Consider the following 27,369-nt stretch of genomic DNA (forward strand, 5'->3'; position numbering starts at 1 on the left):
CAAGGAAATTAATTAGTAAAAGGAATATCAAAGCGTAGAAAATTCATAAGCATTTTAAATATTAGTAATGATAGATGACTCATTCTGCTAAAAGAAAACTAAATGAAGAACGAGATTGTAGCTATGGGCATAAGGAGATTTGAGTATTTGACCCTTTAAGCCAAATTTAAAAATTAAGCCCATTTAACCTCCACATTGTCTACTATTTTTGAAGACTTTAATTAATATGTAGCACATTATTTGACTCTCAGGAGTCTCCATTTGAATTCACCTTCATTTGTATTTATAATACAAGTACAGTTGAATTTCAGTCGACTTATCTCTTTATATAGGGCACCTTCCCTTTCTGACCTCATCCTTTACTTCTGTACAAACTGAATAAAATAAAAAGATACATTCATTTAGTTATGCCTTTGCTTGGTTTTCTTTCAATGCTTATTTGGTTACTGAAGATCTTTGATACTAAATAACAACTCTGATCTGTAAATTCAGAGAAGAAATGTCACCAAAAAGAGCAAAACAAAGAAAAAATGTATAAGAGGCTAGTAAAGAGGTCACAAACTGTGGGGTCAGGATTCAGGAAGAGCAATATCATGAGATAAAAATAACCTTCTCATATACAAGATTACTTTTCAGGCTTGTCTCAGGGAGCACTCGGAGCTCATTGTACGAAATCTCCGGAGAACAATAGTGTTCCTCCCAATGAAGGAATTGATTCAGCGTTGATGTCTGCCACAGATAAGCAAGACTGATCGTTTCTGAAGGATCTTGAGTTGCTTTTTAATCATACCATTATCGGTTTTCTATATGTGTGTGTATGTCACACACACATGAAAGTGTTTTGATTTACTTAAAGAAACACATCAAATATGTTAATTCTCAGAGATAGCCATGTACCATCTTCAACAATGGCACTGTCCATATAATTCTCTCTTATAAAAGAAAATGGTGTACTCGGAGCAGAAAGTTTATAGAGAAAATTCATTATCAGGAAATACCAGCCGGTTTAATAGAGCACCTCCAAGTTCATGTTACACATCATGATACCTATTACTTATGCAGGCACAAAATAGACAATCAATCAGTATTGGTTGAATGCATGAACATTTTCAACATAAAGGAATTATTTCCTCTATCATGGCAACCTAAAGTATGTGTGTGTGTTTTTCAAATTTCTTCTTTTAATTGAATAAGTATCACACTTTCTAACTCAAAGAACAGCCCCCTCTTACTCCCAAATATTCAAAGTTCTGCTGGAATTCTAAGAAAGAAATAGGTTTATTCCTCTAATTTTTGTGTGGAGATATTGGTACCAATTCCTAAGCAGCTTTCAAGCACTCTGGGAAGCTGTTGTAGCAGAGGGTAGAGTGGCAGCTGTCCCTGAGGCCACTCTAGCTGCTCCCAATCCCACTCCTTGCAGCATCTCACCGGGTATTCAGTTGTCTTCATGCAACATCCTTTATATCACAGAAGAATGTCCTTGCCACCTTCTCCCTATTTCTTCTAAAGGTTACACAAAGAGCACTTGCCTTCAGTGTTCACACAACCCTTCTTTATCACTGATCAGAAGAAACTCAGAGGCAGTTAGATGATAGTCATCTTTTTATTAAAATATATTGGTCTATGTTTGATAATTACAGAGAAACATGTTATTCCCATTCATTCTATTCACAGTCAGTTCTACATCCCATAAATACTGATCTTTTCAAAACACAGCTTAATGAAACAGCTGACATTTTATCACTTATACTGCTTGATTATAACAATTTTTTAAATTGAATTTAAGACCGCTTGAAGAAAAGCATTTGAAGACAAGTCACTTAGTTATGGGACTTTCTTAGTTGACTTTATGGAACAAACTAAAATGTATAAACATACCAGTAATGGCATTTAATATAATATTTGCTATAAAGTTTTAAAATATTTTTATGTTTGTCCTTTAAAAATATTTAGCTATACATTACTTGTTTAATTTGTGATGGACTATAAATTTTTAAAATATAAAATATTTTAGGATTTTGGTAATGGGAGGAAATACAGTATAAATATTGTTTGCAAAAGAAATGGCTTTTTATGACTACTGAATTAAAAAATTAATGAATTTGGTCAAAATACAAATCATAGACATGTAATTAGGTATTCATTAAATTATATTTTGTATTTGGTATTTTGAAGCCAATAAACTTTTTCCATTTTCAAATACTCTTTAGGTCTTGAGAAGCTTGTAGGTCCTAAGCACTGTGTATGACGTCTTCCCTAGAAAATGGCAGTGGCAGACACGTCAAGATGCTCAATCAAAATCTGTTTTTTTGCCCATTTCAAAACTACATTTTCCAATGTCTCTTGCAGTGAGGCGTGGTCATGTAACTAGCTCATGGCTCATGAGTTATGAGTGAAAAGAAAGTATGCAATTTGGGGTCATTCATTGAAATAAAGGAACCGGGCTCCCCATCTCCTTACCAGTGGCTAAAAGGCAGATATAATAGGAGGAGCCAGAGCAGAGATAGATCTTAGATCACAAAAGGGAATATGCATGGAGAAGATAGATGAGCAAAAACATAAAACCTCGAAGTGGTCTAGATCTAGAACATGGTGGAGATGCCATTATCAGCCCTGGCCCATTTCTGCTTGGACTGTCACAGAGGGATTAACTGAGGGAAAGAGTCTTACTTTCATCAAGGTTATTAGTTTTTTGTAACAAAAGTTGAACCGGTAGCCTAAGTAGGATTTCACGAGATGCAGAGATGAATCAGAGTTGGCTCCAGCTCTAAAACTACTGGTCTGGTAGAGAACATACATATAGACATAGAGATAGATAGATAGATATTTTAACATAGGCACCAAAATGACTTTATGTTAACTTTTTTTTCTATTAACCAAATCTGAACAGACATGTATAACACCTACAAATGTGTAGGTAGGATCAATGATCAGTCTCTGCAGTGAGACCTTTAAAATTATCATTATTATAAATACTACAGCTTTACACATTTGCAATATATATCTTAGAAATGTTGTTTATTATTATCTCACACTTGATTCTATTTTTATAAACATCAGACTCTGCTCACTATGGGAACTTTTGGAACTTCCTATGTTTAGTTCCTCAACCTTCCTGTTTTCACAGTAGATACAACATGGTCCTGCTTGTCTTATAAGTGGGCTTCTTAATGCATATGTGCATTTGCAAATGAGTTCCGGGAACATGCTAATGATATTTTGTTCTGGATCATTTCCAAAAGGGTTTCAAGCAAACAAGCTCATTTAAGGGGTGGGGGGATGGAATGTGTGGTGTGTGTATGTGTGTATGGAGAGAGAGAAAGTGGTGGGGAAGAGAGAGAGAGGAGGCAGGCAATTATTCAATGGCTGTTAATTAAAAACATTTGCACATAAACGTGATTACCTGGGAAATAGCATTGGAGGTTGATTGAATGGCATTTGAAAATGGACTTCCTTCAAGTTCAAAAGCTTTACCACAAATCACAAGATTTATTAATTACCATACATAGGATCTTGGGAGTTGCCTGTTTGTAAAATCTTGAGGGTAAACTAGAGAGGCAGAGTCAAGAATCTACCCATTGTTGCTATGGTTTGATTCTTCTATGGCAGTAGCATAAGGAAAACATTTAACTATGTGATCAATCCAAGTGGATTAAACACTACTCTGGTGTTTGAAATAAATTTTGAAAAAGATGGAGCCATTGTATTTTTCATCACTATTTTTAAGAGAGAATTAATATGCATAACATGGTCTAAAATTTTTGTTTTGCTTTGCTTTGTTAGCTTTGTTTTCCTACTTGTGACCTGTATTTAACTTTGTGTTAGTTGTAGTCAAATAGATAAAACTCTTTGTTTTCCTAGATAACTTTGATCCTGTTAAAATAATGGCTAAGCAAATACTTAAACTGAAGAAAATAATCTAAATAAATTGTGAAAATTTCAATAATTAATGTTAAAGACATTTATGACTTTTGTCAATCTTTGAAAAGACACTGAAAAAGAAATTAATAAGATCCTAAGCATTGCAAAGCATTTTCTTTCACAGTCATGGAGATTTAAATAGAAAGGCTTATTTTGAGACAATCTAAGATGATAAATAAAACTATTGAGAAAATGAGGAAAAGAGGGTGGGAAGGTGGGAGAGAAAGAAGATGAGTGAACAGATCAAAGAAAGCAGAGAATTTCGGGAGTCAGTGTAAGCTGACACATTTCTTTGGCAAAGGCTGCTGACTGTAGGCAAAGTCACATGACTGGGAGGCTGTTGTGTATCTATGTGCTTAAGAGCCCGTGAAGCTCTTTGCCTCCAGACTCGCATGTGCACCATGTGATGCTGGGGTTGCCATGGTAAGTACATAGTGTGAAACTGGGTTGTAATTTTTTGTGTATGCTGCTCTAGCATAGATGCACCAGAATTCAAATTAATACTATAATAGAATCACTGGAAGAAGCAGCTTTCTGGGCTTTGGTTAAACATTCAGCATTTATGTTAGATTCTGTAAGCAAATGTACTACATCCATTTATTATTTTTTTCAAATATAGAATTTATCTGAAATAGTAAATGGATTATTGGCATACAGTTTAAAAATATATTAACCATAATTTCATTGATCATCATTCACATTGTTGAGGCTTATATTATACAGAAGTTTCTAGCTACCAGAATATTTTCTTTTTGTTGTTCTTCAATATATCACGGACATTGCAAGAAATTCCAGGTGTATTGAAACTTGGTGAAAATTTAAATGCATCATCATGGATTTGATATAAAAGCTGCCCCAAGAACTAGATCATGGGTTTGTAACCTTTTTGTCAATTTCTGTGTGCTCAGATGTCCTATGGGCTCTCTGCAGTATCACTATGTGGAAGGCAGGCTTAGCATTTTAATTACTAACTTAAATTCCTGTGGAAGCTGCCTAAGTAAACTGCCAGATCTACTTGACTCAAGTAGAAACAACTGATGGTTAGACTATTTCTCATCCCCAAATCCCACCCCGAAGTAAGGCATTATTTCTCTCTTTAGTCTCTTGTTTCAGAATTGCTCTTTGGAGTCAGATACGCCTGAGCTCTGCTACACTCTGCCACTCACTATGTGACCTTGACAAACTTCTTAAAGTCTCTAAGGCTCCAGTTCTTCATCTGTGAAATGGGGCCAGTGATAGAATCTACCTCTTGGAAATATCATCTGGATTAAATAGACACAGCATGTGGAAAATGTATAGTATCTGTTATGAAATAAGCACTAAGTCAATGGTCACTTCTCATGTGATCTCTGAATGATTTTCACATCTTTCTTTCTTACATTACACACATTCTTGAAAACTGGTTATCCTAGAACTTCAAAAAATTCCTCCAAAGTTCTTTGAAGTTTTATTTCACATCTGGATCAATAATCCAGCTAGAGATCTCAACAGCAATTACAGTTCTAAAGCTAAACTTCGTAGTGCTTTCCAGGTTTACATGTTTAAGGAAGGCTGATTACCAATAAAATTCCCTTCAGAAGAATTGGCCTGGGTGGTAACCATCAGGTCAACACAACCAATAGATGGACTAACAGGGTTTGGACAACCGTGGCTTGCAGGCCAAATCTGTCCCCCCAGAGTTTTCTGTAAATAAAAGTTTATTGGAACATTGTCATGCTCCTTGGTTTAGGTATAGTCGAGGATCCTTTCACACTACAGCAGCAGGGTTAACTGGTTGCCACAGAGACTTTATGGCCTGCAGAGCCTTAAATAATCACTATTTGAAAATGTTTCCTGACCTGTAAGTTCAGGTAGAGGAAGCAGGTTCTTCAAAAGCAGAGCTGTGAAATAATGTTCAGAACTCCAATTTCAGTCATTTTTCTAAACTCCAGCCTTATACCTATATTGAGAAGGAATTCAATCTAACAGTGAAGAGAGAGGAATAGTCAACTATGATTGGAACAAAAATGAAGATTTTAAACTACAAATGATTATGAATTGCACCCTCTTCTTCACTTCCCAAGGAAGAAGAAGGCTATGTTGCTAAGCCAGCCTTAGCTCTCTTGTGCAGAGTTCAGGTGCTGCACGAAAACTGAAGGGAGAAAAATCAACCTCTCTTGCCTCCCATCAACCCCCACCCCAAATCCAGAGAAGTTACCTTGACTTATACAATAAAGTGGTGTGTTTTTCTCCACAGAGGGGAAAGGAAGGGAAAGCCTGAATTGCCTGGGATAGAGACTATTAGAAGTTTATAGCTGGAAAGAGGATCATTGTGTTGGATTTTCTAAATGAAATGACCCCTTGGCTATCCTTTGAGAGACTCCAGCAAAGATCTGAATCACTTTACAAAAATTTTAAGTTGTTAAACTCTCATTTTTTGAATGGGATTCTGACCATTATTTGAAAATGTTTCCTGACCTGTAAGTTCAGGTAGAGGAAGCAGGTTCTTCAAAAGCAGAGCTGTGAAATAATGTTTGGTTCAGTTTTATTTGTATATATGAAAATTATTACAGAAGAGACATTAAATATTAGAATGGAATTATAAAAAGTACTATGACAGCAAATAAGATAGAACAATCAATAATGTCTGTGAAGACCAGAGAAGGTTTCAGACAGATACAGCTTGAGCTGAGTCCTGAAGGAAACATAGGGACTTGTCCAAGGCACAAGGTCACAAATGTTGGGAAGTATATAAGCATGAGCAGATGTTGAACCTATGGGGGAACCACACACCTTCTATGACTGGAGAGTAGTGGCTCATCTAGTAATATGAATATTCCATTTAATCCTCAATACCATCTGGCAAAGTGGGCATCTGTAAGGAAACTGAGATACTTTGAGGATAAATAAATTTGATTAAGAATACACAGTTTAATGGAGGACCATTATTTGTATCTCACCTGGTATTGTACAAAAAATGACCCATTTGTTAACAATTCGCTAGGTATTAAATAATGAATGGTGATTATCTTGGTAACACTGAAAATTTAGCCCATCTGCATGTTCCTTAACATTCATCCATCTAGTTAGAGTTTTGTGGAGGCAATTTTTCTGTTGAGAGATCTTCAGTAGTTTTTTTAAACTTTCCATTTCTTTTATGCAAAGATTCCCCATTTTATTACCCAACTGTTTGCTATGTCCAACAAAAACCTAAACTAAATGAAATAATTTAGGTCGGTTATACCAGGAAACTAGTTTTGCTTCTCTGTCTAAATTCAACAACAACTTGTTATATGACTTCAGAGAACCCACTTTCCTACTGGCTGAGATTATATTTTAATATAAATCTGAGAAAAAGTATAAAATGGGGGTTTGTTACCCGCCCATTGCCACTTGTTTCATTTCACAATCTCTTTGCCACTTAAATATTGACCCCAAAATTCTGCTTTCTAACCTATTATCTGGAATGGGTTTAATAAATTATTCACAGTAAGGCAAAACTGACTAATACTAATTGATGTCTCTTCGTTTGCCTTCTAAAGAATGAAGCAATATACAAGTCAAAAAATAATTTTACACATTAGAGATTTATAACATTTGTTAAAGCAAATGATATATTTTCACAGAGTGAGGGTTTAGCATCCTCCATAATTACATCATATTGCTAACTTATTAATTCATAGATAAGGTCTCATAATATCAATTAGTTATTCAACACATCAAGCAAATGTACTAACTAATTGGGCAACTATTACCCTAGGAGCTTCGGATAGAGCAGTGAGCAAAGCAAAGCAAAGCCCCTGCCCTCCTGGTGGACATATTTCAGTGAATAAGAGTTAATGCTCACTTAGCATTTGCTATGAGTGCTGTGTTAAGCCCTCTATTGGCCTAGGGTCATTGATTTGTTATAACAGCCTAAGCTGTAGGTTCTATTATTATCACCACCACTTTATCATGAAGAAAATCACAGCCCAGAGGGTTTGGATAATTTGTTCATAGTTACAGAGCCAGAAAGAGTTAGGGACAAAATTTGTCCTGGAAGGAAATCTGATGCTGTCCACTAGACTTGCTATCCTCTACTACAGGTTCAGATTAAAATACTGAATATGTAGAAAGCAATAAAAGAAGCAAAAAACAAGAGATACATATACAATAAACTAATTTTCCAGAGGGCATTACCATTTTCTTTTATTTTTTTACCATTTTCTTTTTATTTTAGTTAAACTTAAACTTGAGTTTAGACTTCAATATTCCCCTCTTTCACACGCACACATACATACACACACACATGCATGCACACACACACAATACCAGTAATTATTTCACTTTCTTGCAAGCCAGTCATCAAACTGAAAATTAAACATTTATATAACCTATATATTGAACTAGTCCAATTTCATTCTTTGTTTTAATCCTCACCTGAGGATTTTTTTTTCATTGATTTTTTTAGAGAGAGTGGAAGAGAGGGGGAAAGACAGAGAGGAACATGGATGTGAGAGAAACACATTGCCTGGTTGCCTCCTACATGCACCCCGACCGGGGCCTGAGCTGGGGTGGAGCCTGCAACCAACGTACATGCCCTTGACTGGAATCAAACCTGTGACCTTTGGTCCACAGGCCAATACTCTATCCACTGAGCTAAACTGGCTAGGCCCCCAATTTCATTCTTTAAAATAAAAATATTTGCTACAAAATTATCTTCATTGAAGTGTCTGCTAAGATCTATTATAACTTTTTACTGGTGGTATAAAATCTAAAAATAAAACAAATGTAAAAACCACACATTTGTTTCTGCTTAGATTATTCTTTACCCAACAGGTAGTTTCTAACCTGCCATAGGGCAGAGGATGTCAATTCCTAAATGTGTTAGATCGACCTCTGTTAAAAAGTCCATTTTCAAACAGAAACTCAACAGAAAGCCCTCCTTAATTTCCTCCTTAATATTAAGTTTCCCGTGCCAAGTATGTGTCAAGAATTTAATTGCAGCATGAAATTAACCAGTTATAAAATACTGTACTTGTGCCCTTGCCTTCTAAAGTAGAATGCACTAAATAATTTGCTTAATGGCTTCTAACATGACACCTCAATTTAATAACCAAAGTGCCCTGACTTGTTGGATAAATTTCTGGTGAGAAATGCTCTGTGTGTAATTTATCAATGGGTCTCACACACACACACTCACACACAAGAAAGGCAGTTGACTATACCTCTTGCATGAATGGATGTGCTCCCTTATCCTGTAGCTGTGTTAGAGCTAATTCTCATTGACTCCATAGTGGAGAAGACAGGGCCATTCCATAGACATGAATTTGCCAGGCTCCTACTTTGGCTCACTTTGTAAAACTGCAAGGATCCTTTTGTGATTACTCTTAACAAGCATTTGCCAACTAACTTATAAATTCAGGGACAGGATAAAAAGTGAACAAAGTCTGGAATTTTAGTGACCTGGCTAATTTTTTTTTTCTATCTCTACTCTCCATTTCTACTTTTCTCCTTGGTTTACATCTAACTTATTTCCATTTAATGCTTTGGTTTTAGAGGACTATTTCCTGACCAAAATTAAATATCTGCCATAGAAATACTATAAGTGCATTGGTAGTCAATGTACTTACTTATATTTACCAGTCTAAACTACAGAAGTCAAGCCTAAGGGCTTTAGAATTCCCTCAAATTATAGTTTCCTATTTTTCGGTGCTATTTTATATTTATTCTACGACTCCAACAAAATAATGGTAAAGCAGAATTCTGGAGCTCTAGATCTCAAAGACATTAATAACTTTTTAAAATTTTTATGTTACTTTATAAGCTATAGACAATGGAAGATTTTTCCTACAGTATATTTCAGGGTGGGATGTATTATTTAAATGGCTATATGCTTCATTCAAAGATGATAATTAGGATTTGAATAATACAAGTGGAGGCTGAAGAACATTTCCAAAAAGTGTGCAAATGTGATGTTTGATTAAAATGAAGTACTTATACCTGAGAAAAAATAAATTGATGAAAATTTTAATTCATTGCTTCACTATCAGTTCTATTATAAAATAACATTTCCTATATTCATTTTTCCCAATCTGTTTTTTAACAGCTTTGAAAGGATTAAGGGAAGTTCCCTTTTTCTCCAAAGTTCAGGCATAAATGCAAGCAACAATTAAACAAAATGTTGACTTGAAGATATATCAAGTCTTATCTGAAATGCATAACATGGCATTTCATCAAGTATCTTAGAAACTATATTGTTTCCAATGTTCACCTGAGACAATTGTATAAAAAGACCATTCATTTCCGTCATTGGTAAGATCTTCATGATTCATGTCATTAAAGGATGAGGTTTTTAGTAACTAAACTGACTGCTTATGGAATCGAAAGTAGTGAGGGCTTCCATTATACACTAGAACTTGTTTGCCAGAATATGTTGCATGCATGTCAGAAACTAACAAGAGCTCCTAGTTGGCACATGGAGATAGTTTCATAACTTCAGGTTGATTGTCTCAGCTTGTTAATTAAAAATGGTTTTATCTGTGTGACTGAGGTAACATAACATGCTTACATTATTAAAGCATTTCTTTGAAAAATAAACATGCATACATTTGCCTAGGAGAAGATCAGGCCATGATACACAGGATCTGTCCCTTCACCAGAAGTTCACTAAGGCCATTTCATTCTGTTCCCAGGTTATTGTTCCTGCAATAGTTCATACATGTCATGCAGCCTGAACTGAGCTCTCATTCAACTCCAGGTGACAGAGGTCAATCTGTTTCCATGTTAACTAAGTCACAGTCTGTCTCTCACCAAGATTGCCAATTGTGCTAAATTGAAAATAGAGGTTATAGCTGAAGGCAACTTACACAGGGGATTGTGTTGACACCTTTAAGCTGACTTCTTTTTACAATTCTAAGTCACATTGAAATGGAAAGGCTTGGGCAGATAGGGTCACTGCATTAATGATAAATCCACAAGCAACACTGCTTCCTAAAACCCAATACCTTCCTAATCTTTCATTCCTCCACTTTAATGGAATCATAGAACAACAGCACAGGCTTAGTGTCTCCACCTCATTCCAAATGCTCTCTCACATGCATGTTATCTCCTTGAAGATTTTTAATCTTGTAAAAAGTGATAGAACACTTTCCAACCCACTGCAGGTTCAAAAGCAGGTGCTTTTATGGTAAGCTCATATATGAAACCAATGGACTTCTTTAGAAAAATCACATGGTGTCAACTCAAACCCATGAGTTTCACAAAGGCATATTACTATATCGCAACTTTAAAAAGTATCTCTTAATAATAACGAATGCTTCTGACAGTACCCATGGGGAGGAAAATTAGTCATGGTATCTGTCACAAAATAGAATTGTTTATGGATGGAAACCAAACCAAACCAAACCAAACCAAATAAGATGCTGTAATTTAAATATTCACAGAAGTATTTAGTTACTCTCTTTCCCATCCCCCTTATCTTCCTTGCCCTGTGTCTATTATCCCACGACTGGTATCTCCACACCACAGTAATGCTCTTATCTGACATTGCAAGCTCTGTATTGACTACCCTTTTCTGGTTGTATTTTTAGCTGACACTTTAGAGTATCGTGGCTGGATTACTCCACCACAATATTTTTGGTAGATTGGTTCGCAGTGTCCTTGTCTATTGCTGACCTCTCCAATTATCAACCATTTTTTGTTTTGTTTTGGTTTGTTTTGTTTTGCTGTGGTGGCGTTCATTCAGACAGACATCATGCCTCCTCTTTACCTGTGAAAAATTCCTCCTGAGTCAAGGGACATTCAGCATGGCACATATTATTAGTATTGTGATTTGAGTGGCAGCCGACCAACACTTAGGGAACAATTTATCTACTGGAATTGGAATACACATCACTAATGCACATGGCAGATTGATGGGGCAGCTTTAGTGGATGTATTCTTTATTAATGAGATTCAGTATGATTTGCTAAAAAGGCTTTTACTGAGCAGTCCTTTTCTGTCCCTCTCCCCCATCTCTTTTATCCCATATAATCTGTTGAACCATGTACCATGTTTTGAAAATGTGTTTCTCTGGTTTTATTTGAAATACCTAGGCTTTTTAAATAATTGAGCACAAACTAAACAGAGCGTATGTGTGTGTACGCATGCACGCGCGCACACACACATACACACACACACACACACACACACACACACACACACCAGATTGGAATTGAAGAGTATCACAGAAGACAGGAACTAAGGAAATGAATTAAAATCTGATGTTATTAAGAAGAAGTAAAAGTAAAATTATATGGAAAAGAAGAATCTAAGAATAAAATTAGATATTTGAAAGAATTAATTTCTAGAAATGAATGGCTGTGTCTATCTTAACAGGTAGTCTAAAGCACAAGGATTTTTTTTCCTAAATGGGATATTTTATTTGTATTGATCTGTTGAGAGTTTAGAGTTGCTGAGGTCTGGGGGCTTCAAACAGGGCTTAGTAAATAATCCAGAGAAAATAACAAGCTACTCATCTTTTAACCCTTTGTTTAATTATCCAAAGGCCAATATGCTAAAGAGAATGGTTTACATTAATTACAATGAATTTTTTTTAAAACACTTTAAAAGTAACATAAGGGTAAATTATTTCAGATTCTAGTCTCACCCTGATCAAACACTCACTACTCCATAATTTCATACCTGGTGGGGGAGAAGGATAAAAAAGAAGCCATCCTCTTTCTTCTGGGAGAAGAATCCATATGTACTCTGATCACTATACAGATATTTCCTCATTATATTGTGTTTATTTTTAATTTCTCCATTACTGTTATTTTTTGGTAAAAATATCACATCTCCCTCAAATTAAAGAAAATGTTAGCCTCTGAAAGAATGTTTATTTAAAATGATCTATGCAGCGACTTACTTGACAAGTGATTTTCAGTCCTGTTTTGTCACTTATCTTAAAAACAAATACTATTTCAATGGTATATTATAAAAGGCATTCAAGCAATTTTTTAAGTTTATGTGACACTCTAACATCAAGCATCCTAGGAGATTAAGGATCACTCTCGGAAAATTCTTAAAGGCTCAAGTTCCTCCTTGCTTTTTGGTTCCCTTTGAAGAAAGAGCTGGATAGAGGGTTACAATCACCACATCAAGCAGTATGTAAGAAAGAAGCACACTTTCCAAAACAAAGCATTAGAGGCTATTGTGCACCCAGCCTTTCCCAGTATCCTCAAACCAATACAGCGCAGCCTTTCCCAGTATCCTCAAACCAATAGCATTTATACCACGGTGTGGAAAACACATTGCTCTCTAGAAGAAAAGTCAAACCACATGGCATATTTCTTTAAAAAATCATTTTAGACTGTTATATCTTGTATGTGTGTGCTTGTGTGTGTAGTAGTAGTAGTAGTAGTAGTAGTAGTAATAGTAGTAGTAGTAGTAGTAGTAGTAGATATGATTCATTATTTCTTTCTCTGTTTTACTTTTAGCTTAAATGTTATGGCACTTTCACAGAAAGTATGCATTTCCATGAAAAGAATAAAAGTTTAGCAGCTCCTATGCCAAGAGGGAGAGCTTGCAGGGTAGTTCCTTGAAAATATCTGGAAATGGATTAATGAATTGCATTTGTAATATCACATGCTATGTCAGCCTGTTTCCTTTTCCCTCAGGACAACCAATGACAGTGCACTAAATGAGGTGATGCAATCTGATTGGACAAATGTTGCAAAACTTGCTATGCACAAGAGATAGCTTCTCTGCTCTTGGAAGCCAGTTTAATAATTAAGACTAAGATGACCAATTATTGCATATTTTTCATCTGTTCATATGCCAAAATTCTCTGAGCCCTTGTGTAATTTTAACTGTTTTAGCAGAAAAAAAATATGTGTACATGGAGAAAATGACACAGAATGATAAAATAAGAAATACACTCTTGGGGACTGGATACATACGTCACTTGCAAATGTTTAAAGCAAATAATCCCATTTCTTTTTTTGTGTTGGTCTCTATGCAAAATGAAGGTAAAATATTTTTAGACATGGTGCCCTATGTCATCTATATATATAAACCCTAATATACAAATAGACCAAATGGCAGAACAACCGAATAACCAAACAACCGGTCACTATGACGTGTGCTGACCACCAGGGGGCAAGTGTGGAATATGGCAGGCATTGGCTGCGGCAAGATAGTGGAGCAGGTAAGTGGGGGTGCCAATCCAAGGTGGGGCTCTGGTCGCTGTCATCAGGGTGAGCCTCTGGTGGTTACTCAAAATTCTTTGATCTCACATGTCATGGTCCTGCCAGGTGCTTGCACCTGCTACCAGCACTGGTCCCACTCACACCCACTGCCGGTGATTGGCACCAGTCCCGATTGCTATGCGCCATCAGCAATTGTGAGCAGCATCTGCCAGGCCCAATCACCCCTGAGGGCTTCTCCACCTCCCCCTGCTCCTGAGGTGTGATCAGGGCAGCAACCAACACTTGAACCCACTGACGGCGCCAGCCCCGCTCACATCCGCTGCTGGTGCCGGCCCCAATCACTCCATGCCATCAGCAGGTGTAAGCAGGGCCAGCGCTGTCAGCGGGTGGGAGCAGAGGTGGTGGTGGGAGCGTGCTGCTGGCAGACAGGGGACCAGGGGCTGTGGTGGGAAGGTCCAGGTGGAGGTGTTGAGGATGGGCCAAGACCCGCCCCTGTGCCTACCACAGCCCTGCAGCCCACAGTTCCTTTCAAGGTGCACGAATTCGTGCACTGGGCCCCTAGTTATTAATATGCCCTCCTTCTGCTGTCTTTCCCGTCTGTTATTGGAATGCCATGCTTTTATCTTGCTCTTATACCTCACATCCAATCTATCACCAAATTCTGTCATCTCTACCTTTAAAATGTCTCTCCAATTCCACCACATACCTCCCCATCCAGTGCTGCTGCTTTGGTCCATAACACTGTCTTCCCTCTGAACCATCTACACTAATAAAAGAGAAAGATGCAAATTGACTGTACCTTCGCAATGCCCACCAGACAATCAGAAGTGAGTATGCAAATTAACCAAACAAAGATGGCGGGTTAATTTGCATACACAGGCGCTGAGCAGCCAGGGGCAGGGGGGGGGCGCTTGCATTGTCACCATGGCAATGATGCAGGTGTTCTGCACCGCCCCAGCCACTCAGGGCCTCTGGGCAGTGTGGGAAGGCGGGATCGGAGTGGAAAGAGGCAGCTCCAGGGCTGGAGCGAGAAGGCAGTGCCGGCAGACAGGGAAAGGAAGGCCCATTCTTGCACGAATCTTTGTGCATCGGGCTTCTAGTTGTTTTTATAACCTCACAACCCAAGTCCCTTGCCCTGGATGCTCCAGACAGCAACCAGAATAATCTGCCTTCTACTTACAGAAGTCACATTATAGCATTCTTTCTCTCCAAACTGAGTGACTTCTCATCTCAGTTGAGTGACAGCCAGTGATCTCCATGACCTGACAAGATCTGACCCCATTCCTTCTGACCTGATCTTCTAACCCTCTCTGCTCACTTTCTATCTCTAGCCACATGACCTTCTTGCATTTTCTCCAACATTCCAGGAATACTCCCACCTAGGACCTCTTCCCTGGACATTCCTCTTCCTGGACATTTGTCACCTGGACATCTGCATGGTCCTTTCCTTGCTTACTTCAGGTCTTTACTCAAATGTCACATCCTCATTGAGCCTTTTCTTCACCAACCTATCAAAAATTAAACTTTCTCTTAACCCCTGACTTCCATTCCCTAGTTTAGTTTTCTTCATAAAAACTCATCACATTTTAACTTATGATATACTTTACTTATTTGTTTATTGTCTGTCTCCCTAACCCCACCCTCACCAGGCTGTAAATCCTACAAAGGCAAGCAAACATTATTTACTCTTTTGTTCACTGCTTTATCCCAAGTACCTACAATAATGCCTGATGTATAATAAATGGTGAATAAGTGCATAATAAAAAACTTTGTACAGAAACAAAATAGCTATACAACACCTATAAACCTCAGCCTAATAGAAAATTAAGAAGTCTCCTTGGTAATGCTTATCTTCATTGTTGAACCACTTAATTTCTTATTCAAAAGTCAGGATATGCTGAGTGGTACACTTAGCCTCCAATCAAAGACTAAAATGCAATTTACTAATTAAAGTAATGGATTTTAAATGCTGGTCTTTTTCTTTTTAAAGCATCTTCCTTGTACAGTTTATCAAAAGTGCTTTTCAAAATAGAGTTATTTTCCCCCTGCTTCCTGGAAGGCTGGTTATATTCATATTCTAGCATGGACATGAATATTCTGTCATGCATTTCCAAATATGAATGTTTTTAAGAATAACTTTCAACTAGAGACATGTGTTTTGAGCAGAGATTCATTTTGGGAGAGAGCTTGATTTTCCTTTTATCAATTCATGATGAAAATTAATTTCAAGGTGACCCATAAATTTAGGATGACGATGTTTTCTTCAGGCTACCTCAAAGTTGGACTGAGACCTTGGAGCTATTTCATTAGCATGCTCAGTTTCTACTCTAGCAGCTTCATTTGTTACATTAGACGTGTTCTCTGAGCCATACTGCATTTTTAGTAGTTAAAAAAATCCCCTGACTCATCGTCTTGCTCCATAATAATTCCTTTCCCTTGTCTGGGTTTTTTAGCATCTTACAAAGGCCATGTTTAGTTAACAATTGAGAATATATTCTGATAGCCTGCAGAGTATAAGAAACAGCCCTATATTGAAAACTATAGCTCAATTGATTTATAACCACCTCTAAATATTTAACACTACTTCTAAAAGAAACATTACCTTAAATTTTCCAATGGGCTTCTTTTCAATCATTCACGTTGCCAAACGTTGGGATGTTTAGAATGCCCATTCTTTGCCGTGATTTCCTCAGCATAAAAAGAGCTTAATTCTGATGCTGACTGACAGCCCATATGGGGTTATGTTCTGAAAAGCCCCTCCTCTTGCCAACATCTGTCTATTTCAGCTATGGAACAGGCACCGAGCTTCTTAAAATGAAAAGGTCAATGCTAGGTCCTGGATGTAATTAAAGTGGAAACAACCAGGAGTATAAACAGCTCTCAAAAAAGCTCCATTAAAAGAAGCAGGAGCTTTACCTTAACCTGAATCATTGAAGGTCCCTCCACAGGTGGCCTCTACTCTGTCCTGGCAGGTGACTGGATGAAAATCCTAAAATCACCCCTATTCCAAATATAGACGCAATGGGAATTGTCAATAGATGAATGCTAGTTTGTATTAAATATCTTAGCACTAAAGTGACCCTTACTGAAAACCAGGGGACAGGCTTCATTTTGATTTACAAGGTGAAATGGCACAACAACCAAAATGGACAAATGTCGTGTCCTTAGGCTTAGTGGAGAAAGTTAATATTTATGAGCATAAGTGGTGTCCTTAGATATATGCTCATTAATATTAACTTTCCCCGCCAGCACTGGAAAAAATAGAACACTTTTAATAAATCAATTCATTTAGGATCAGCCTGCTACATTTGGCTTCTGGCTTAATAAAGAGCAGTTAGTGAGGGATGGACAAGATACGTTATTGAATTCTCTCTTCTAATCATAAGGTTCTATGATTAAAAATCTCCCTATGCATTTTCTATTGCAACCAATATTACTCCAATACCTGGATATTTGTTTAGTTTGGAAAAAAGAAAATTCAGATGCACAATTTTCACACAAAAAAAACAAGCAAAGCAGCTTGTGGTCCTCTGAAATGACTAATAGAAAAGTGATTGGAATTAATCACAAACACAAGAGGAAGCTGAAATTAGAGAGGTTTGTTAAAATAGTGTCTGCTGTTTAATCTCGCCCACTTATCAGCACATTAACCTTGTTTTCTCTGCCTAAGCACTGAGTCCTACAGCAAAATTAGGTCAGAAATTCACATCAGATCAGATCAGCTGATTCATTCCAGCAAGACCCTGACATGCAGCAGATTTGAGTTTAGTTCTACATAGAAGTATGGTTGAGGGCTTTTAGGGTTTGTTTCCTGTGCTCTAAGCATAGGAACTATAGCTAGCTGTAGGGTATTTCTAAAAGTTGACGAAGTTGTGTTCCTGAATGCTGGTTCATTTAACTGTCCTCACTTAACCTGAGTAATGGTGCTTTACCGTCTCTTTTGATACACAAATAGGGTGTTCCATTTTTCTACATGCCTCCAATTAACACAAATCCAATGATATTATCTGTGACCAAAGTAGCTATTCATGCTGCACTTAATGGATATATCTAAAATGCACTTGAATAAGTGTTTTTCTTTCCATAAATTCTCTGCAACAAGTCATGAGTATGATTCCAGACGCTATCACTATCTAAAGAGGATTTATACCACTGTTAGCTTGTCTTTCACTTGAGCTCTTTGTAACTGTGCTTTTGAGTAATCACTTAAAATATTAACCAATTCAAAACCTTGGTGTCATAAACATTGACTTTTTAGGTAGCAATATTTTAATAAAGGATAAGCGAACACTTTCTTTATTTTTATGTTTACTTCTTTTTCTCTATGGTCTGACCAAGGGACTCTAGTCATCCTTTGTTTCTCTTTGAATAAAGGAAATACTGAAACCTTCTAATATAAATAGCTTCAAAGTATCCATACTAATATATAAGTGCATGTATATTTAAAGGAGCTGTAAGTATAATCTAATTCCATTTCTGACTGTCACTTTTAAAGAGGAAATATAACCTCATATAGATCCCTTGAGGGTATCCACAGGGAATAGAGACATTCCTAATCAGCCTAAGTAGTCCTTTGTGTCAGAACCACTTTGCTAAAGTCAAGAGCTGTCTTCCAGACTTGCAATGTTTGGGAGAATGTCACTAATGCAGCATTTGTTTCATTAGAAAAATTAAATGCAGCCCCTCCCTATATTAGAAAACATACTTACAAAGACATGTACTGGGAACAAATTTTATAGCTATTTTTAAGGAATTTTTTTGTATTTTTATTATCTTTTTATTTTTTAATATATTTTTATTTTCAGAAAGGAAGAGGGAGAGAGAAATAGAAACATCAATGATGAGAGAGAATCATTGATCAGCTGCCTCCTGCACACCCCCTACTGGGTGTTCAGTCTGCAACCCAGGCATATGCCTGACCAGGAATCAAACCATGACCTGGTTCATAGGTCGATGCTCAACCACTGAAACACACTGGCTGGGCCCCGTATTTTTAAAATTTTATTACATTTATTGGGGTTGACATTGATTAATAAAGTTAAGAAAATCTTTTCTACCTCCTTCCACCCCTCTTTCCCTTTGGTAATCATCCTATAGTTTTTAAGATACTGTGGCACATGGTAAAATGAAACTGTGAAGAGACTGGTTTCAGAATCTGGAAAGAAAAACTTACTTTAAAGGAAACCACAAACTTAAGCATGTTTTGGTATACCAGATGGTCTTATACCAGATGGTCTTTTGCTTGCCCATCCTCCTCAGTGAACATCCTTACTTGATATTGTAAACAAGGTGTTACCTGTAAATAGTGAACCTCTACGTCAGGCCTTATGTTCACAAATGCATGCAGATATTGCCTTACAGGTTGTTTGTGGCCAGACTGTTCTCATTGGCCAGTTGCTTCCTTTTTAATGGCTGGTGCTTGTGCTGAGTTAATGGTTCAATATACCCATCTTCCCTTTTTCTTAAACACCCCTTTTCACCCAGACACATCCAACAAACCAGGGTTTTGTAACCCATCTCAAAGGAGCTCACTTGTTTGAAGCTGTATGTTATCTGTATTTGTTTTTGTATAGGCTCTTTAATAAAAAGTAATCTCATTTAACAGTGCCTGCACAAAACCATTAGGATTTAAAATAGCAGAAATGATGAGCTATTGAAACAAGTTTTTATTCTCCATTAACTTCTCTCTTTTAAGCCTTTCTCTCTCTTTCTCACCAATTTTTATTTTGAGCTGTTAAGAAAAGCACTAACAGTATCTTCTTATTTATGTAGAATTTTTCACCCACAAGACTTTTTGGTAAAATCTCATTTGAGAAGTGAGAGTAAAGAAACAAGAAAGTTCATACTGACATTTGGCTCAAATTTATTCAAAAATAAGGAATTGGAATTAGAAAGCCTAAGTGACTTAGAACACTGAGAAAGTGATGAGGATATTATTTTTTAAATATATATTTTTTCATTGATTTCAGAGAGGAGGGGAGAGGGAAAGAGAGATAGAAACATCAATGATGAGAGAGAATCATTGATTGGCTGCCTCCTGCATGCACGCCACTGGGGATCGAGCCAGCAACCTGGTCATGTGCCCTTGACCGGAATTCAAATCTGGGACCCTTTAGTTCGCAGGCTGACACTATCCACTGAGCCAAACCGGCTACGGCAGGATATTCTTTTTCTAAGAGCTCAGTGTTCTAAGCTTCTCAGCTTCAGCACAAAAGGCATTTCAGCACATATGTGATCCAGAAGGTCAATCATACGAAATCCTATTTCCATTTTTTAAGCAATCCTTGGCAGTCTGCACATTTCTGAAATTGCAACTGGCATATTTCACAGAGAATTATCATCAATGCCTTTTCAAGGTCAAACATGCCCATCCTTACATTTCTAGCATTTGTATCCTATATATTAAATCATACTATAGAAAGAAGGCATTTGCACACATGATAAAGAATTTTAATTGATTAGACTGTGTTCGTTAATGTCACATTAAACTTCCTCTACAACTTGACATAAATTGCATGTTAAAAATATTAAAATACCTGTGTAATTTAGATGAGGGCATCTGCTTCTGTTGTCATCCCTGAAACCCTAAAATGCCAGAATCTTGTTATGGGGTTTTAAAAAGTATTCAAAATAAATTTCTTTTTGGGAATGTTGAAGCAATTCTAAAAATATACTGTGAAGATTTCTATAATATAGAAGATTATTATATGTTTTAACATTATTATATGCCAGAACCCCAGGATACTGGTCACCATATGAACAAAATTAAATTGAATTTTGACATTGCAATGGCTACTGAGATGGGACAACTTGAATACACACAGCCAGGCCTGTTATAAAACACTAGGGGCCCGGTGCATGATATTCGTGCACTGGGGTTGGGGGGGTCCCTCAGCCCAACCTGCCCCCTCTCACATACTGGGTGCCCTCAGGGGATGTCCTACTGATGGCTTAGGCCCGCTCCCCACTCTCCTTTGTGGGAGGCAACCGGGCTGATCAGGGGAAGGCACCAGCCCCATCACCCCACTGCTGCAGCCACTACCAGTCACCACAGCCACGAAGGTGTTTTCATCAACACGGACTCCAGTCCCTTCACCAAGAAACAATGACAACTTTCTTTAGGGAGGGAGAGACAGAGAGAAACATCAATGTGAGAGGGACACTTTGATTGGTTGCCTCCTGTATGAGCCCTGACCATGGGCGCCAGGCTGGGGGGCATGCAGGGACCCCTGGGCCGCACGCAGTGGTGGCCCCCAAGGGTCTCCATACACCCCAGAGGCCAGCAGCCAGCCCCCCATCATGTGCGCCAGGCTGGGGGCGTGGACCCAAACTGCCTCTTGGTGCTGGAGCATTCCCAAGCGGCTGGGGGCACTATGGTGAACGGGGATGTTTCTACCCCACCCCGCCCCCAGCCCCTTGGCTCCTGCACCTATAGGCTCAAAGTGGCCAGGGGGCGTTCTGGGAACCCTGCCACTCAGGACCTAAGCAAGGGGCCTACAGGCTCGGACTGGCCTGGGTCCTGAGGATGTTTGCGGGACTCAGCCCCTTGGCGCCTGCACCCTTAGGCTCCAAGTGGCCAGGGGGCATTCTGGGACCCTGCCCCTCAGGACCTAAGTGCAGGCCTACAGGCTCTGATCGGCCTAGGTCCTGAGGATGTTTATGCTCAGGACCTAAGCGCAGGCCTACAGGATCTGAGAGGCTTGGGTCTGAAGGATGTTTCCCAGACTCCAGACTGCTGCAAGTGTTTGGGGGCGGGAACATAGCGACTCGGGAATGTTCCCGCCCCGCCAAGGCTCCCAGTGGCCAGGGGGCCGTTCTGCGGCCCCTGCCACTCAGGACCTAAGCGCCAGCCTACAGGCTCTGAGCAGCTTTAGGTCCCAGACCCCAGATGGCTGCAAGTGTTTGGGGGCGGGAATGTTCCCGCCCACCAAGGCTCCCAGTGGCCAGGAGGCGTTCTGGGGCCCCTGCCGCTCAGGACGTAAGTGATCCGCCTGAGTCCGGAGGATGTTTATGGGACCCAGGCTGCTCAGGACCTAAGCGCAGGCCTACACGATCTGAGAGGCTTGGGTCTGAAGGAGGTTTCCCAGACCCCAGACTGCTGCACGTGTTTGGGGGCGGGAACATTCCCGTGTCGCTATGGCGACACGGGAATGTTCCCGCCCAGCCAAGGCTCCCAGTGGCCAGGGGGCTTCTGGGGCCCCTGCCACTCAGGACCTAAGCGAGGGCCTACAGGCTCTGAGTGACTTAGGTCCCAGACCCCAGACTGCTGCACGTGTTTGGGGGCGGGAACATTCCCGTGTCGCTATGGCGACGCGGGAATGTTCCCGCCCACCAAGGCTCCCAGTGGCCAGGGGGCGTTCTGGGGTCCCCGCGGCTCAGGACCTAAGCGATCCCGCCTGGGTCCGGAGGATGTTTATGGGACCCAGGCCGCTCAGGACCTAAGCGCAGGCCTACAGGCTCTGAGCAGCCTGGGTCCAGAGGACGTTTACAGGACTCAGGCTGCTCAGCACCCGCATATGCAAATTAACCGCCATCTTGTTCGCTCTGATTGGCTGTGGGCGTAGCGAAGGTGCGGTCAATTTGCATGTTTGGGTATTATTAGGTTAGATGCACTTTAGTCTTTTCCTCCTGCCCAATCATAAACATTTGGCTCCTTTGACATTTTTCTCTGCAACCCCTCCCCCAACGATTCCAGAGACTGCTATGTCCTCATGCTGTACATGGGTTCTGCTTTTAAAAATGAAAGACATTTAAGAAGTCTCCACAATTTAGGACGCTTTCCTAGTATAATTTCCCTTCCAAAGATATTTGCACTTTGAATCAGGCTTCCAGAAAAATATTTAAGGGAGATTCTAGGAAACTATGGGAAGAGGTATTGATAGCAACACACATACTGCATCCTTCAATTCCAGGCACATATAACAAGTATGAGTACAATAATAAAATGGTGTTTGGTGTATGATGAGCCAAGTGTGGGGCCTTTTTATACAGGGTTACTCATTCATGTATTCATCATTCAGTCATCCACATATTGTGCTATCCCTTCTCCCACATGGTCAAATAGCCTATGCTCCTATCTGAGTTGTTATAGATCCCATCCTTTCCCAGCTACTCAAAGACATAATTACAATAATTTTCTTTTCCTCTCATAAGTATTTAGCATGTCCCTTTCTATTGCCATATTAGTATTTTAAATAAGCTATTTTTCTTCTCTTGTTAAAGAAAAAACACTAGAAAAATTAGCTTGCACCATAAGCCACACTTCCCTCTTCAACTACCCTTCATGTTTTTTAAATATTTTTTTAACTCAGTCTTCAAGGTAGTTCTTTATATTTTGTTTCAATTCCTTTCTTCCCACATTTTCATGAACACAATCCCAGTATGCTTTCCCCCCAAGCCCTCCAAAGAAATTGCTCCAGGCAACAACACCAATGTGGTAAAAGGCAGTGGTCAGTTATCAGGCTTCAACATATTTGGTCTATCTGTTACTTCACACACACACACTCTCTCTCTCTTCTTTAATCAATTTTGTCATTTTACTCAGAAATGTCACTCCTTTGTGGTTCTTCTCCTCTCCACTGGCTGTTCTTACTGGATTCTTTTAATGTTCCTTTCAAGTAATCAGTCAAGTGGGCCAAGGAACAATTCCTATTGTCCTTATCCTTATCTAATTTTTGGTCCTAGGTATTCTCAACTAGGCTCATGCTTGTTAACTCTTTAGAATATGATGCTTATACACCAGCTTTGATCTCCACCATGAATCCTGGATCCAACTGCCTATTCAGAATTCTCCACTTGGATATCTAAAAAGGCTTACAAAATTGGCTTGCCAAAGCTGAGCTCCTATTTCCCCGCCATTTAACTCAAACTTACTCCTCTTCTAGTTTTGATTATTTCATTAAGTGGAAACATCATTCTTCTAATTGTTCAGGGGGGTGGGAGGGGGAACCACAATGTAGCAAAGTAAAAAAACAAAACAAAACAAAAAAAAAACAACAACAACAGAGTACCATCTTTAATTCCTTTCTCTTCTGGAACACCAACATCTCATCAATTAGAAAATTCTGATGATGCCCATAATTTGATCATTTTATGCCAACTAGTCCAAACCATCATCATTTCTCACCCAAATTATTGCAAAGGCATTCTCTTTGGATTTCTTCCATTCACCTATGCCTCACCAATCTATTCAATGCAAAGAAAACAATAATCCTTGAAAAACATTCAGTTAGGTCATGTCACACCTCTGCTAAAAATGTCTATGAACGTTTTTCTCCTTCAGAATAAAACATAAGAGTTTATAAGGCCACGTTAGCTGGTGGCCCACTACCAGTCTGAACTTACATCCTTCCAATCTTTGCCTTGACCCATGCATGATACCTTGTCCCCTTCATGGAATATATTGAACTCTGCTTAGAATTCTCTTCCAACAGCTAGTTATAAGGCTCGCATCTCTGGCAGTACACGTCTCATAAAAGTTATTTGTAATTAAATAATCAAAGTGGTACACCCTTACCTGGCTTCTTTATAAGCATGAACAGTTCCTTAAAATAATATTTTATTTTCCTAAATATCATAATGTTCACAGAGAGTAAGCAAAAGCATTAATGCTAAATTTGATTTTTTAAAAATCCATTAACTATCAAAATAGCTTAACTATTATGATTTAGTTATTCAGCTAATAGATATGGACTAATTATCTAAATTCTGCATCTATGCACTTAGTAAGTGGTCTCCATTGAAGAAATAGAAGTCCATCAAACACATGTCTCTACATGTACCCCTTAAAACACACACACACACAGTAATATTCTTTTGAAAAATGAAAAGATGTCTATATTTTTTTTGGTCTCAGTGCCCTAGGAAACTTAGCCTCACTTTGAAAGCTTCAATCTAGGACTCCCTGACTTGTAGCTGGTAGGTTTTGCAGCACAAAAGTAATTTCATTTGAACAAACCTTGGATACTTGGGACCAGGTGAGAGCTGTAATAATCCTAAAATTCTATACAGAGTGCACACACTGAGTGTTTCACTGGTCTTCAGAGGCTCACATAATACTAAATAATTATGAGTCTTTTTAGCATCTAGAGCAGTGGTTCTCAACCTTTCTAATGCCACGACCCTTTAATACAGTTCCTCATGTTGTGGTGACCCCCAACCATAAAATTATTTTTGTAGGCAACCCTGCTAGCGGTTCTCAACCTGTGGGTCATGACCCACAGGTTAAGAACCGCTGCTGTAGAGCCTAAGACCATCAGAAAACACAGATATTTACATTACGATTCATAACAGTAGCAAAATTACAGTTATGAAGTAACAACAAAAATAATTTTATGGTTGGGGGTCACCACAACATGAGGAACTGTATTAAAGGGTCGCGGCATTAGAAAGGTTGAGAACCACTGATCTAGAGATAAGATGAGCTTTATCATAAGGTAAGAACTATAAACAACCCATTAAAGGAAGAATTGTCATCAAGCATTAGCTATTGAAGTGTTGTGGGTTCTCTTGGGCTTTAATCAAGAGACTGTTCAGTATAAACTTTTATTTAGAGGAAACTGGATTATTTCCCCATACCATCTGCATCTCCACAAGCACAACACTGAAGTTAATAACTTTTGGTAACTAAGATGAGGCTCCTGTGAGTAGAATGGATTATGCTTTTGTCATAGCTAAGGAGCCATTTTCACTTTGTCTTATAGAGTCTACCTTTGACAGTCCCTTTCTCAACCAGGTGATGAAATCACAGCCTTTATACAACTCACAGATTTTCTCATGTGTGTAAAACTCAGAACACTTTTATTTATATTTACCGTTTTATTGCTTCTTCTTGTCTTCGTCGTTTTTCATTCTTTTCCTTCAAGTAGGCCAGGTTTGTTTCATTCCTCAAGCGATCATTCTCTCGAGCGATGTCCGATGCATTCTGAATAACCAAGCCATCGTAGGCCTTCATCCCCATATCCTCAATATACTGGAGAAATGTGTCCAAAGGGTCTTCCTCAGGATTAGAACTCATCATCTTGGAAGATCTCATGTAAAAAGGAACACTCCCTGCAGCATGAGAAGACATGGGGACACAAGGTTCTGTTTGTCTTTAATATCATGTCAGCCCCAAACTCCAATGATTATGGTAGAATCAATTTGGAGACAATTATTCATTAGAAATTATAAACCATCAGAATATTTGATATAAATATGAGATGAATGTTGCCTGAGTAGCAAATAGTTCCTCAAAGCAACCAAATTAGCAGAAAAAAACAACAAAGATTTTTCACTGAAAGGTAACATAAGGCTGCATATATAATGAAGTACCTGAAGATAAACATTTGGTTTACGTAATTAGAGTCATATCTTTGTTTCACAAAAATGTGTTCGTATACCAACAAGACATAGATGAACAAAGTTTCATGTATTTCTGATCACCGTAAAGACTTTTCTGTTCAATTTCAAATGAAATTATATAATTATTTGGAAGAAACATTTTTATCACGTGTGTTTTTCTTACATTTTAAATTAAGTTTACTTGAATCTGAACTATCCAAGCAAAATATAGAAGTCATCAAGGATATACACATTTCTAATGTAATTTGTCTTGGCAATAATTCCTTTTGATGCTCATTATTTTTCAAAATGGTTCTCTATGATGGCCTGACACCATAACTCAAATATCACAGATCACGAGGCCCATGTTAATCCTGACCAGTCTGGAAATTCAGCAGTGACAACTGTGATTATCATCTCTACATGAAGGTTTAAAAACCTCAGCCACAGAAAGGATTACTGAAAACCAAAATCAAATCAAAACAACATAGGACTTTGAACCAATATACTGTATATTACTCTTAGTTATAAAGTGATAGAAATAATCTCTCCTACCACTTGCTAATGTGAAGACTAAAAGATGTGATGGCTGTAAAGAACTTAGCATGGAGTTCAACAATTGTAAGCATGTAATAATGTTACCTAATTTTATTCTAATAAAAGTGTAGGAGGAAGATTGGCAGCAATAGCAATTTCAAATGTATGTATGAGTATAGATGAATGAGTGGGTGGCTGACCAGCATGCTATGCAAATCATCATGCCTTGAAGATAAGGTATCCAATGAATCACAGAAATCAATAAATCCAGGAAATAGGGAAATTATGCTTTAATCAATCAAAAACAGAACTTAAGTTTAATTAATTACATACAAGGTAAGTGTTCTACCTTTCTAGCTTAATAAAGCTTAATGGCCTCAATTTCATATTCATTGTAGTATAGGAAACTGGTGTCATTGAGTCAGATTAAAAAATCTAAAGC

The 27,369-nt window shown here is 38.3% G+C and overlaps 1 protein-coding gene across 1 annotated transcript in view; it reads right to left on the reverse strand.

Annotated features, from left to right (window-relative positions):
* NYAP2 (neuronal tyrosine-phosphorylated phosphoinositide-3-kinase adaptor 2) overlaps positions 1 to 26,103 on the reverse strand; it is a 206,372-nt gene extending 180,269 nt beyond the window's left edge. The window contains exon 1 of the mRNA XM_028150870.2: positions 25,883 to 26,103. Coding sequence (XP_028006671.2) covers positions 25,883 to 26,103 — 221 coding nt within the window. The remainder of the gene's footprint in view (positions 1 to 25,882) is intronic.
* Positions 26,104 to 27,369: the final 1,266 nt, after the last annotated feature.

The sequence above is a fragment of the Eptesicus fuscus genome, chromosome 11 (assembly GCF_027574615.1).
Source record: "Eptesicus fuscus isolate TK198812 chromosome 11, DD_ASM_mEF_20220401, whole genome shotgun sequence".
Lineage (NCBI taxonomy): Eukaryota > Metazoa > Chordata > Mammalia > Chiroptera > Vespertilionidae > Eptesicus > Eptesicus fuscus.